This window comes from Ranitomeya variabilis, chromosome 2 (assembly GCF_051348905.1).
Source record: "Ranitomeya variabilis isolate aRanVar5 chromosome 2, aRanVar5.hap1, whole genome shotgun sequence".
In the NCBI taxonomy this organism is placed as follows: domain Eukaryota; kingdom Metazoa; phylum Chordata; class Amphibia; order Anura; family Dendrobatidae; genus Ranitomeya; species Ranitomeya variabilis.
In genome coordinates this window covers 385,349,962-385,363,813 of record NC_135233.1, presented here as the reverse complement: position 1 = coordinate 385,363,813, position 13,852 = coordinate 385,349,962, and the positions used below count along the sequence as shown (strand labels likewise).

The window sequence follows — 13,852 nt, the reverse complement described above, 5'->3', positions numbered from 1 at the left end:
CACATGGTAAGGTTTTCATACTAGAGGTTAGAACTGTCTTGAAGAGGGTGGTAGGGCGGCTTTTAAGTTTTTTTAATCAAAATGATGTTAACCAAGTCGCCTATGTTATTTTCATGCACTATTAATATTTATTTGCTGCCGGGTGTTTGCTCATTTTGTTTTTAATTTAGGTTTTACTAGTTTGTTATTATACAATGCGAGTCCAGTTTTTAGACCGAAGCTGAACAAAATGACGCGTTGCAGACAATATAAAGTGATCACATAATCCTCAAATAAACATATTATAAAACCGACTATAACAAAACGTGTCGGGAGACGACATCACTATAAATACTTTATTTTCTAAGAATAAATACAATTCAGCAATAACAGGCAATAACGCATGTGCTTTAACTCGGCAAAAAAACACAACCCTGAAAAAAATTTGTGGAATTGCACTTTTTTTATTTGCAACTTCACTTCATTGATTTTACAATACAGTGTGCTGGAAAAAGGGAAAATAATTTGTGTTGTTCAAAAGTGCAACTTGTCCCACAAAACACAAGGTCTCATACTCATATGTTCATATTGATGGGAAAATCAAAAGGTTATGGCTCTGCGAAGAAGGCAAAAAGGGGCAGCAGTATTTACCTGCCCAGATCTCAGAACTAATGCACTCTCAGCATGGAGCAAACACATGTAATAATAGATGGCGGCAACACCACTGCAAAATACTGATGAGAAGATGACTCACAACCTACCAAATCATGGAGGGGTGACTGCTTAGTATTAAATTGCACAAAATCAGCTCGTATAGGATGGTCACACACAGATAATGCACAGTACTGAAGGTCAGGATAATTTTTTGGCAGCACACAAGCTTTTCCTTAGAGGATTGGTTTCCTTTATATCCTAGATTTCTAATAAGTCAAAAAAGCATAAAATAAATGAAGATCAGGTGATTGGAAAAATAATCTTCTCTTCTTGTGTCACTGAGTTTCTTAATCTTCTCTCATCTTCTTCATCTACAAAAAGTCAGAAACCAAAATCAGAGACGATGAAATCAAAGAGAACCATGACTGCGTTCTCCCAGAAACAGCTCTTCGCGTCCTCATGGATTGTATCTGCTATTTCAGTATTTAAAGAGGATCTGTCAGGTGCTGTAAATCTGTAAATGTTTTTACCTGGTGTAAATTCCGCTGTTCTCCTGAATCTGGTGATGTTTTTCTCTTACTTCTGTGTCTCTCTGTTCCTGAGTTATAGCCCCCTCTTTCTTGTATGTAAATCTAGTCTTGTTATCTATGTGGGCGTGGTCCTTAACTCGTCTCTTTGCGCGGTTTCTTGAGGACGACGCCTACTTTGTGGAAGATTTAATTTCCATAGAAGAAAAAGGCGGCCATATCTCAGGGGCCGAGAGGCGCAGAAACAAAAGAAAAACATCGCTGGATTCAGGAGAACAGCGGCATTTACACCAGGTAAAAAAAGACATTTATGGTAAGTAACTAGTTCTCTTTAAGTTAATGGTCTGATCTATGACACGCCAAATATAATCACCTCTAAGTGTGGCGCTGCTCCTGGAAGACGGCAGTCCTGTATTTACAAACTCATGTATAAAAATGTAAGAGGTTTCAACATGTCTAACTATTTTAGGATCTCTGCCTCCTATCACACTGTCGTTACTCCTTTGTGCACCATAACATAACTGTACATCGCATGATGTGTGTGGGATGTATGGCGCGGACTTGGGAGCGGTGTCCTTCATCCAGCATTTGGTGTAACAGTAGCAACCAGAGTTCACCCCGATCGCTGCTGTTTAGTCATTTAGATGTCGCTGTCATCAATTTAAATGACTGAGGCGCAAGCACCGGTCTCATTGCTCCGCTCTTCCCCCATGAAGGTGGGGTGCAGATGAGTTACCCTGTCAGCCAAATGCTTCATAGAAGAAAATTAATCTAACTGTATACTGCAATACTGATTTATTGCAACATAGAATACAAACCATCGCAGGTTCAGTTCTCCGAAGTGGACTAAAAACTAAATTAAAAAAAGTTTTAAAAACATAAATATTTAAATCCTGTCTCCATTCCCAGTTAAAAAATAATGAAATATAAACATAAAAATACATATTTTATTGTTGTAGCCATAAAATCCAGCAATATCCAAATATAAAATTGTTTACTTTGCGGTTTAAACGGCAAAAATAAAAATCATGAGAATTAATTTTTTTTTTAGTTGGCACAATTCCCACCCACCAAATGCAGTAATGAAGAAAACGAAAATGTCGTATGTACCCAAAAATAGTATAAATAAAAATGACCAGGTGGGAAAAAAAACAAGTCTCACACGCTCCACTGATTAAAGGGAACCTGTCACCTGAGTTTGGCGGGACCGGTTTTGGGTCATATGGGCAGGGTTTTCGGGTGTTTGATTCAATATTGCCTTGCGCAGGCGTGTACTCCGGAGGACAGAGAATGAACTTCAATCCAATATTGCGGCCAGCATGCAGCCAGTGGGTAAGGAAAGGGTGAATCAAACACCCGAAAACCCCGCCCATATGACCCAAAACCGGTCCCGCCAAATTCAGGTGACAGGTTCCCTTTAAAAAAATAAAAAGTTATGGCTCTGAGAAAATGGTGACACAAACAATTGTTTTTACAAAGTTCAGGATGTTTTTTGTATAAATGCATTTATAGACTTTTTTCAGTTTTCTTGATGAATAATCACTGATACTCACACGCTGTGACTGGTTTATCATAGTTAGGGGATGCGTCTGAAGCTGCAAAAATACAAAAAGGCATATACTACATACATGTATATACTATATACACGCACTGTGGTCATGTGACTGCCCAGAAAAGGTCCCATGAAAACTGGCCCATCGGCGCCTACAGTCCTATGTACCACTACACTGATATCTGAGCCTTTTTATTGAATATCACAATTGGCCTCACCTTGGAGGGGCGCTGCAGAGCACATTACATACTGCTGACCACTGCGTGATTCTCCTTCTTTTCTGAAATAAGCAGAGGAAATGGAATTAACAACAGAAAATCTTCTCTGCCGGTAAATTCTAGAAAATCGATAGTAAAAACCAATAAAAGGGACTTGTTTTCTGATAGGATGACGGCACAAAATCATTAGATGCCCCCATAGGCACAAAGGTGCCACATGAATCTACAGGGCTCTATCTATAATACAATATATAATAGTCATGTAATATGACATTTACCCCATTTTGGAAGTTTGTGCCTACTTGACATTTTCACCATAAAAAAGTTGAAGTTTGCCAAGAGAAGCTGCTATCTAAAAGTTTTCAACTATTTTGAGTTCTCAGCTTGGTAGAAAAATAAGTTGTGATGCTCTCCCCACCGATCCGGCCCAGGACGTAACAGAAAATGGCTATTGGCTAATCAGTAGTGATGAGCGAGTATACTCGTTACTCGAGATTTCTCGAGCACGCTCGGGTGACCTCCAAGTATTTTTTAGCGCTCGGAGATTTAGTTTTCATCGCCGCAGCTGAATGATTTACATCTGTTAGCCAGCTTGATTACATGTGGGGATTCCCTAGCAACCAGGCAACCCCCACATGTACTTATGCTGTGCGGTGATGAAAACAAAATCTCCGAGCACTAAAAAATACTCGGAGGACACCCGAGCGTGCTCGGGAAATCTCGAGTAACGAGTATATTCGCTCAACACTACTAATCAGGCCTCTGGCATTTTTGATATGTCAAGGTGGAGACCACGTAATTCTGAAAACAGGTGGAGTCGGGGATCGGTGGGACAATTTAGCATAATATCAAACAAATTTATGAGCTAATTTCTATTATATTTTTATAAGGGTCGAAACCATATTATTAATCACACAAATCCCGTCATAAATAATACAAAACCCAGCACTCAACTTTGTAGTGAGAACTACAAAGTTGAGTGCTGGGTTTTGTATTATTTGTGAATTACGGTTTGGGAACCTACCCGTGCACCTTATCTGGTTGTGCACACGTTAATCTACTATACAAATCCCGTCATAGACATTATGTCTGCTGGCAGTTGACACCAGAGGAGCTTATGATCTAGAACCTGTCATTACATTCATGTCTTCGCAAGCAGCCTGAAGAGCCAGGGGGCTTCACGACTGCCCCCAGGTATGTTGTATTGTGAAACGCTCCTTGTTTTAGAGAAAACATTATTTAAAAAACAAGAGACCATATGGAGAGACATAGTCTCTGTGCTCCAGGCCAGGGACCATATGGAGAGACATGACTAGTCTCTGTGCTCCAGGCCAGGGACCATATGGAGAGACATGGCTAGTCTCTACACTCCAGGCCAAGAATCATAAGGAGAGACATTGCTAGCCTCTATGCCTCAGGCAGTGGACCGTAAGGAGAGACATGGCTAGTCTCTGCTCTCCAGGAGAGGGACCATAAGTAGAGATATGACTAGTCTCTGCGCGCCAGGCATCATAAGGAGAGACATGGCTAGTCTCTGCACTCCAGGCCAAGAACCATAAGGATAGACATTGCTAGCCTCTATGCCTCAGGCAGGGGACCATAAGGAGTGTCATGACAAGTCTTCACACTCCAGCTGGGGACAATAAGGATAGACATGGCTAGTCCCCTAGCTCCAAGCCAGGGACCATAAAGGCCCCGTCTCACATAGCGAGATCGCTAGCGAGATCGCTGCTGAGTCACAAGTTTTGTGACGCAACAACGACCTCAGTAGCGATCTCGCTATGTGTGGCACGTACCAGCGATCAGGCCCCTGCTGTGAGATCGCTGGTCGTGTCGGAATGGCCTGGACCTTTTTTTGGTCGTTGAGGTCCCGCTGACATCGCTGAATCGGTGTGTGTGACACCGATCCAGCGATGTCTTCACTGGTAACCAGGGTAAACATCGGGTTACTAAGCGCAGGGCCGCGCTTAGTAACCTGATGTTTACCCTGGTTACCAAAAAAAACAAACAGTACATACTCACCATCTGATGTCCGTCAGGTCCCTTGCCGTCTGCTTCCCACACTGACTGAGCGCCGCAAAGTGAAAGTGAAAGTACAGCACAGCGGTGACGTCACAGCTGCGCTCTGCTCTCACTGTACGGCGGCACTCAGTCAGAGCAGGAAGCAGACGGCAAGGGACCTGACGGACATCAGATGGTGAGTATGTACTGTTTGTTTTTTTTGGTAACCAGGGTAAACATCGGGTTACTAAGCGCGGCCCTGCGCTTAGTAACCCGATGTTTACCCTGGTTACCCGGGTGCTGCAGGGGGACTTCGGCATCGTTGAAGACAGTGTCAACGATGCCGAAGTCGTTCCCCTGATCGTTGGTCGCTGGAGAGAGCTGTCTGTGTGACAGCTCCCCAGCGACTACACAGCGACTTACCAACGATCACGGCCAGGTCGTATCGCTGGTCGTGATCGTTGGTAAATCGCTATGTGTGCCGGGGCCTTAAGGAGAGGCATGGCTAGTCTCTTTGCTCCAGGCTGCGACCATAAGGAGAGACATTGCTAGTCTCTGCACTTCAGGCAGGGGACAATAAGGAGAGACATGGCTAGTCTCTTCACTCCAGGCCGGGGAACCTAAGGACAGACATGGCTAGTCTGCATCCCCTGCTCTTGCCCTGGAAGTATAGGGAGAGACATGACAAGTCTCTGCGCTCCAGACAAGGATCATAGGAAGAGACATGACTAGTCTTCGCCTCCATGTCAAGTCTCTGCACCCCGCTCTAGGCCAGGTACCATACAGATAGACATGTCTAGTCTCTGTATCCCGCTCCAGGTGATTGACAGGTCTTTCAATCACCTAGATCATATCCATGAGTGTCACATCCTGCACCCAGCCCGTTATACCTGAATTTCTTGTATATAAAGATTCCAGCAAATGCGAGAACAATGATGATTATGACCCCTGCACTAATGATCACAGCCAGGACCATGTTCTGCTTTGGTTCTGAAAGATAAAATGAGGAAATGTGGGATGAGATTTATAGACAACATTCAAGAGGAAATAGTGTAAAGATCTGGATACATATAAGACTTGTGACACGGTTTGTGACATGTTGTCTGTAGCCCACTGCTTACTAGCTGCCACTGAAATATCTCGCTGTCAGTGAAGAATTTTCCTTGCACATTAGTCACGCAGGTCAATGTTCTTCGCTGTGACGTCCATTCCTGTCTCCGGACGTCAGATGGTAACTGGTTTCTAGAGCACTTTAGCCCTTCGATTCTTTAGCCCTTCGATTCTTTATCGCTGCACACTTTCCACTTGTGGCCTGTAGCCAGGGCCAGACTGGCCATCTGGTAATTCTGGCAAATGCCAGAAGGGCCTGTCGGGTTGTGGGCTGCCTTGCCTGCTACATTGTTAGCAGAATCTGCATCCCCAAGACACAAATACTGTTAACAGTTGCAATGGATAAAAAAGTTGTTGGCTCCATCACTTTCTCCAGCAGGCCGCCGGGTCCATTCTGGCTGTAACCTGCCAGAGGCCAGCACCAACAGATGATGTCAGCGGTGCAATGATGTCACTGCATCGAGCTGTCAGCATCCACTGCTAGAATGGATAACAGAGTACTCAGATGCTGCGGAGGTTGAGGTGTCTGGATTAGGTGAGTATAGGGATTTTTTCATTTTTGGGGAGTTGTGTGAGGGACCATCACACTATATACGGCGATGGGAGTTGGACCATCATAGTATATAAGGAGCTGTGGGTGGACTCCCATACTATATGGGGGACTATGAGGTACACCGTCATACTATAAGAGGGCTATGATGTGAACCATCATACTATATAGGGGGCTGTTGGTGGTTCCTTCATACTAAATAGGAGCTGTGAGGTGTACCATCATAATATATAAGGAGCTGTGGGTTGCACCATCATAATATATGGAGGATGAAGTTGGGGGGACCATCATACTATATAGGGGGCTGTTGAATGGACCATTATACTATATAGGGGCTGTGAGGTGAAATATCATAATATATGGGGGATTGTTGGGGGTACCATCATACTATAAAGGGACTGTGAAGTGTACCATCATAATATATAATGAGCTGTGAGGTGTACCATAATACGATATGTGGGTGTTGGGGGACCATCATGCTACATTGGGGGCTGTTGGAGGGACCATCATACTATATGGGGGCAGTGAGGTGGACAGTCATACTATAAAGGGGGCTGTGGGAGGACCATCATACAGTATTGGGGCTATAGGGGATCTTCATAGTGTATGGGGGATCTATCATACTGTGTGGAGTGGCTGTGAGGGGACCAGGTTACTGAGTATGGTGGCTGTGGTGGACATTATACCTTCTGGAGGTCTATGGGATACATTATACTATGTTGAGGGCTGTGGTGACCATCATACTGTATGGGATGGTTATGGGGGACATCATACTGTACAGGGGCTGTGGGATCCTCATACTGAACGGGGGGCTTTGGTGGGCATCAGACTTTATATAGAAACCTGTGGTGGACATCATGCTGTGTGAGGGTCTGTGGTGCCTCTCATACTATATTTTGAGGGCTATGGTGGATACCATACTGTATGGGAGGCTGTGGTGACAATCTTTCTGTGTTGGGTGCTGTGGGGCATCATACTTTGTGTAAGGTTTGTGGGGCAATCATATTGTGTGGTTTCTTATATTATTAATAATAATAATAATAATAATAATAATAATAATGACTCTTGGTTCCTCATAGTGATAACGATCCCCCATTGTGACTCCTTATAATAATGATCCTCAGTGCCTCTTTATTGTAATAATGCTCCTGAGCAGGGGCATACATAGAAATAACAGGCGCCCCATAGAAAAAGTCATATCACGTCACAGTCAAAGAAGAGCATATCTCCCAAGCTTTTAAGAAACATAGAAGGAAATGTATTGCAGCACTTAGACAGTTATTCTGCGCCTACTGAAGCCCCTAAGTGATCTCACTACGATACCCCTTTCATGACCCCTGTAGAGTATTATGCCCTCACAAAGAAGGATGACCCCACACGGGATATCTTTATTTTAATAAGGAGGTACAGCATCATTCTTATAAGAGGTCAGAGGGCAAGTATTATTAAAGGAAGCACAGTGGAGTTATTAAAAGGTAGCACAAGCTGTGGTTTGTATAGAGGTGGTATGTGTGGAGGGTCCTTGGATATCAATAAAGTGAAGATGTCTGTGTGTTACATTTTGCAGGGACGAGTTATGGATGGAAGAAGAGGTCATGTGGTCTGGACCGAATGCAAAGGAAAAGGGAAAATGAATGACAACAATCAGCGAGATGTCACTGGTGAGAACCTGTTAAATACACACATATATGGTCTGCAGAGCACTGAGGTAAAACTGTTATTACCATTATATGGTTACTATATGTAGTAATATCAGTCTTCATACAGTGGTTTTGGTTAAAGTAGTTGTCCAATCTTGAAGTTACAGTCTGCACCGACTCTATGTGACTGCAGACTTATGAATTCTCTAAGAGCGCGTGCGCTCTGAGTATTCTCCGGTCTCGGCGCTGGGAGTTGGTGATCATGTGTAGTGGCGTAACTTGAACAACATGGGCCCTAAAGCAAAAGCTCTAATGGGGCCCTCAATTATTGGCAAGTCTTTAATAGCATTTGTCTTTTTATATAGGCCAAAGGGACTTTTGTGGCTCCCCAGCCTCCAGAGCCCAGGTATGATTGCAACCCTTGCACCCACTGTAGTTATGGATCGCCCCACAAGGGCCGTGGGGTACTCGGTACCGGGTCCTTCGGTTCACAGGGGGTTGTCGCGGTGGCTGACCCGGTCCGTGGCGCTGGGACGTCCGTGAAAAAGGGAAAGGTCTTTAAGGGGAATGTTCGTGACGCCACCTGTGGTATTCGGTCTGGGTGACCGACGCTGCTTTAAGGGGTCCGCTGGGGTGATGTTATGGCAGCTAGATGGTATACCTTCCCACAGGTGAAGTATGTCCCCAGGGCTTCCCGGTGTGTAGATGGTGAATGATGAATGGCGCAGTGAAGAACGAGGATACAAGGTTGCAGTCTCTTTACCTTTACTGTAGACTTCAGCATCCACAGTCCAGGGCACCAGATCACAGGGCAGGCAGAGTCCGGCCGGTTTGGAGGCAAGTCCAGAGTTCCCTTGTCCAGGTGGAAATCAGTAGCTTTCCCTTGCGCTGCGGTGGTGTAGTCCCTTACTGCCTATGGCTTCACATAAGGGTCTCACAAATACGATGTTTCGCTCTCTGTCCCCCATATAGGATAGGACAAAACCCGTATGACTGGTGACCTGAGCCTGTTTATAGGGTCTTTTAGATAACCCGGCTCTGTAGGTGTCACCGTCCCTCCTGGGTATAAGTGCGGACAGGTAACCTGCAATTACCGTATATACTCGAGTATAAGCCAACCCGAGTATAAGCCTACCCCCCTAATTTTGCCACAAAAAACTGGGAAAACTAAATGACTCAAGTATAAGCCTAGGATGGGAAATGCAGCAGCTACCGGTAAATGTCAAAAGTAAAAATAAATACCAAAAAAAGTAAAATTAATTGAGATATCAGTAGGTTAAGTGTTTTTGAATATCCATATTGAATCAGGAGCCCCATATAATGCTCCATACAGTTCATGATGGGCCCCATAAGATGCTCCATATTAAAATATGCCCCATATAATCCTGCATAAAGGTTAATAATGGCCCCATAAGATGCTCCATAAAGATATTTGACCCAGATAGTGCTGCACAAACGTTGATTATGGCCCCATATAGACACTTGCCCCATATAATGCTGCACAAACTTTATGGCCCCATAAGATGCTCCATACAGACCCATTTGCTGTTGCTGCGATAAAAAAAAAATCAAATACTCACCTCTCCGTCGCTCAGGCCCCCGGCACTTTCAATATTCACCTGACTTCGTTCCGGCGCCGCTCCATCTTCAGCATCTTCTGCACTGACGTTCAGGCAGAGGGCGTGCACTAACCACGTCATCGCGCCCTCTGACCTGAGCGTCACTGCAGAAGATGCTGAAGACGGAGCCATGCCCGGAACGAGGAGCAGGTGAATATCGCGCAGCGCAGCGCTCCCCCTCCCCGTTATACCTCACCTGCTCCCGGCACGGTCCCTGCAGGTCCCTGCTTCCCCGGCGCTGCAGCTTCTTTCTGTATTGAGCGGTCAACGTTACCGCTCATTACAGTAATGAATATGTGGCTCCACCCCTATGGGAGGTGGAGCAGCATATTCATTACTGTAATGAGCGGTATCATGTGACCGCTCAGTACAGGAAGAAGCTGGGGCACCAGGGAGCCAGGGACCTGCAGGGACCTCGCCAGGAGCAGGTGAGTATAAATAGACAGCCCCCGCTCCCCCTCCCCTGCCGACCCCTGGGTATGACTCGAGTATAAGCAGAGAGGGGGACTTTCAGCCCCAAAAAATGGGCTGAAAAATCTCAGCTTATACTCGAGTATATACGGTAGCTGTCCTGCCGGTCTCTGAAATAAGACGTAGAGGTCCTTACTCCCTCGGTATTCCGGGATGTCGCGCCTAAGAAGGAGACAGCTTGAGCGGGGCTGGTCCCCTTCTGGTATCCTCTCCTTTGCTTCGACTTCCTTCACGCTCGCTGCAATACAGTTCTGCCTTTCAATGTCTCTTTCTGGGAGCTGCAGCTCTGAGGGCATGCACAGCTCCTTTAACTTTCCATCCTCGTCAGACTCTGGTCTGGAACGTTCTAACTTTCCCTACAGACTACAAGTTATATATATATATGGGGAGTGACCTAATAAATAGGGTCAGGAGCTTCCCCTGGTGGTCTGGAGTGTGCAATGTGTTGCATGTTTGTGATACCTGGATGCAGTTATCCTTCTTTGCCTCCAAACATAGCATCACTCTCCCCGAGAAGAAAGCAATACCACTGCAACGACCAGGACCCTGGGGTGCCGCAGTTACGCCCCTGATCATGTTATCACAAGTATACAATTTGCATAGATGCGGTCACCTGCTAACTAGACGTGCACGGCCTCACTCAATACAAGTGAAATGAGCAAAGCCGAGTACAATTAGTCGGAATGTGACCTGAGTAGTGAAAATCACATTCTTGGGGTCACATGATGGCCGCTCCCAATGTCTGATCCGAGAGTCCTCACAGTGTGCGCTATGAGGATTCAGAAGTCTGAAGTTACGTAGACTTTAACCTTAACCCCTTTAACGATCAGTATGGTGGTATTATTAACACTGTATATGCTGATAATATTTGGTTATGGTTTGTTGGTGTTTGTAATATTGCAATATTATTATTTTGATATCATAATTATGCTGCCTTATATAGCAATATTATTGGTCTTATTAGAAATGTTGGTCTTCTAGTAAATCTTAATTTCATCCAGGCAAGGTAATATTAGTAATATATCCCGATCTGGTGCTCGGGGGAGCAGACAGCTTGGGATTGTGTGATATCAAATGCCAGGGCTGAATTTCAGTCCCAGTCCATCCCTGCCTGTAGCTATATGATGCTTCTTGCTACTTCAGTAGCTCAAGCTGACTAGCAGGATCTAGCTTCTTGTACAAATGCCCCAGTAACTCCTCCGTACCTGGCCTGGCATGAAGTGTTCCCCCTAACCTAGGCTAACAAGCTGCTGGAGGCTAATGACTGTGAAACCACATAACTATGTCACATAAAACAGCGAGTCCATAGAATAACATTACAAAAGTCTTCAGAGAGGGTGTTTGGATGACTTATCCACCTTTACAAGTCTACAAGGCTGAAGGTCTCATGACTGTGGAACGGTTTTCCAAATATCCTTATAAGTATCTTGAATCTGGGAAGTTGCTAGGCCCAAAAAAAGGGAAAAAGTAAAGTAACATGGATAAAAAAAAATAATTCATGAGCAATAAATTGAAATTAGAACTTTTGCAAAGCCCGGCTGAGCCCTCCCCAGAATTGTTCATGGGTCAGTTTGGATTTTTCCTTTCTGGTTGTTCTACATATTTAATTTTTTCTTCTATTTGATTCCCCCTATTTCTGTATAATTTTGACCTAAAACTATGAGATTTTCACTAGTTCTAAAAGTAGAGTAAAAAAACAAAAATAAAAAATATTAGACTTTGTCATTTTTTATTGAGGGAAAATGATCCAATGTCATTTGTCTGTGAGTGGGAAAAGTGTGTGATCCTTTGCTCTCAGTATCTGGGGTGACCGCCATGTGCAGCAATATCTGCATCTAAATGTCTTCCATAATTGCCGATTGCTCCTGCACATTAGATGGAGGAATTTTAGCTCAATCCTCTCTGTAAAACAGCTTCACCTCTGTAATGTTGGTAGTTTTCTCCCATGGACGGCTCACTTCAGATCCTTACAAAACATTTCTATAGCATTAAGACCAGGACTGTGACTTGGCCATTCCCAAACTTTACCTTTCCTCCACTTTAAACATTCGTTTGTGGAATGACTTGTCCTCTTTTGGTCGTTGTCTTACTGCAAGTCCCATGTTCTCTTGAGATTCAGCAAATGGACAGATGTCCTGACATTTTCCTTTAGAATTTGCTGATAAAATTCAGAATTCATTTTTTCATCAATGATGGCTGCCACCCTGGCCCATATTCAGCAATACGTGAGAAAAAAAACATGCCATGTACACAGGGATTACCACACAATATAACAATGCTTTATTGCTACAAATGAGCCGCACAAATTTTAATAACAATTAAAAGTCAAACAAGATGACAAAACGTCAACCTACAATAGGGCTGAAAACCAACTAACAAATGATACACTGAGTAATAAACATGTTCTGCGTACAACAACATGTTAAGCAAAGGTAAATGGGACCTACTGAAAGAGTATGACAATATATGATCAGCACCTACAGTATGTATATGATGATATAGTACAATATATAGCCTAGTACAATATAAAATGAGCACCTCTGTATATAATGACCAATAGCTAGATTGATAATATGTAAAATGCAAGTAGACATAGGATGTGTAAAAATGCAGATATAATCAGTCACCCATAAAGGGTTACCATCATAGATGCAGTAATATAAGCAAATACACTACTAAAAGGAGAGAAATAAATGCTCCGAAAAGCCGCCACTTGAATACAGGTAAGGAAAAGGGAAACTGATTGGAAAGTAGCCAAAGAGAATAACTAGATGTACAAGATCCCAGGTTCAAAATATGTACATTTTCCCACTGACAAAGACATGAACAGTCTATAATTTTCAGGGTAGGTTAATTTTAACATTGATAGATAGAATATCAAAAATAAAATCCAGAAAATCACTGCCACGATAATGTAAAACTGTCATATTGTGAGTTTAGTGTCAGAAGGTTACATGGCTTTTCCAGACACGCTGCAGGCCATTCCGACCCCCCCTCTTCTTACTCTGCCTGCTGCTATGTGTGTAATTCAAACCCCTCACTATAATCACTGAAGTTTTATGGCTTAGCTGCAAATACTAGACTCCTCATTCCCCCCTCTTATCGAATACTGGCCAAAACTGGTACTTTCTTTGTTAAGATTCTTTGTTCTATTTATGTGATATATAGGGGCACCGATCGGGGCTAGGGTTATAAGAATTATGTATTCCGGATGTCCATCGATAGATCTATCACTCACTGAAGGTGCTATCAGTTAAACGCAACGAGTGCAAAGTACAGATTTCTCAGTAAGCGGTTCCTGTAATTACTCTGTGTTCACACTTAAAAAAATACCCCTGACATGGGGAACATCATGAGCATGGTGTTGTACTTATGCGAGATTCACAGAGCAAGTTATGCATAAAAATAGTTAACATAGCTCTAATTAAAGTGGAGGTGTCAGTCTCTAAGTGATGTCACCACAGGGGGAGTGCCTGGGTTTTGGGCTAGAATAACTTAGTGAGTCAGCATTCTTGCAGGGTCTTTGTGTCC

The 13,852-nt window shown here is 43.8% G+C and overlaps 1 protein-coding gene across 1 annotated transcript in view; it reads right to left on the bottom strand.

Annotated features, from left to right (window-relative positions):
• Positions 1–325: 325 nt before the first annotated feature.
• LOC143806204 (major histocompatibility complex class I-related protein 1-like) overlaps positions 326–13,852 on the bottom strand; it is an 81,783-nt gene continuing 68,256 nt past the window's right edge. The window contains exons 5-7 of the mRNA XM_077286328.1: positions 5,822–5,921; positions 2,931–2,992; positions 326–1,004 (exon numbers count right to left, since the gene is read on the bottom strand). Coding sequence (XP_077142443.1) covers positions 934–1,004; positions 2,931–2,992; positions 5,822–5,921 — 233 coding nt within the window. The 3' untranslated portion in view covers positions 326–933. The remainder of the gene's footprint in view (positions 1,005–2,930; positions 2,993–5,821; positions 5,922–13,852) is intronic.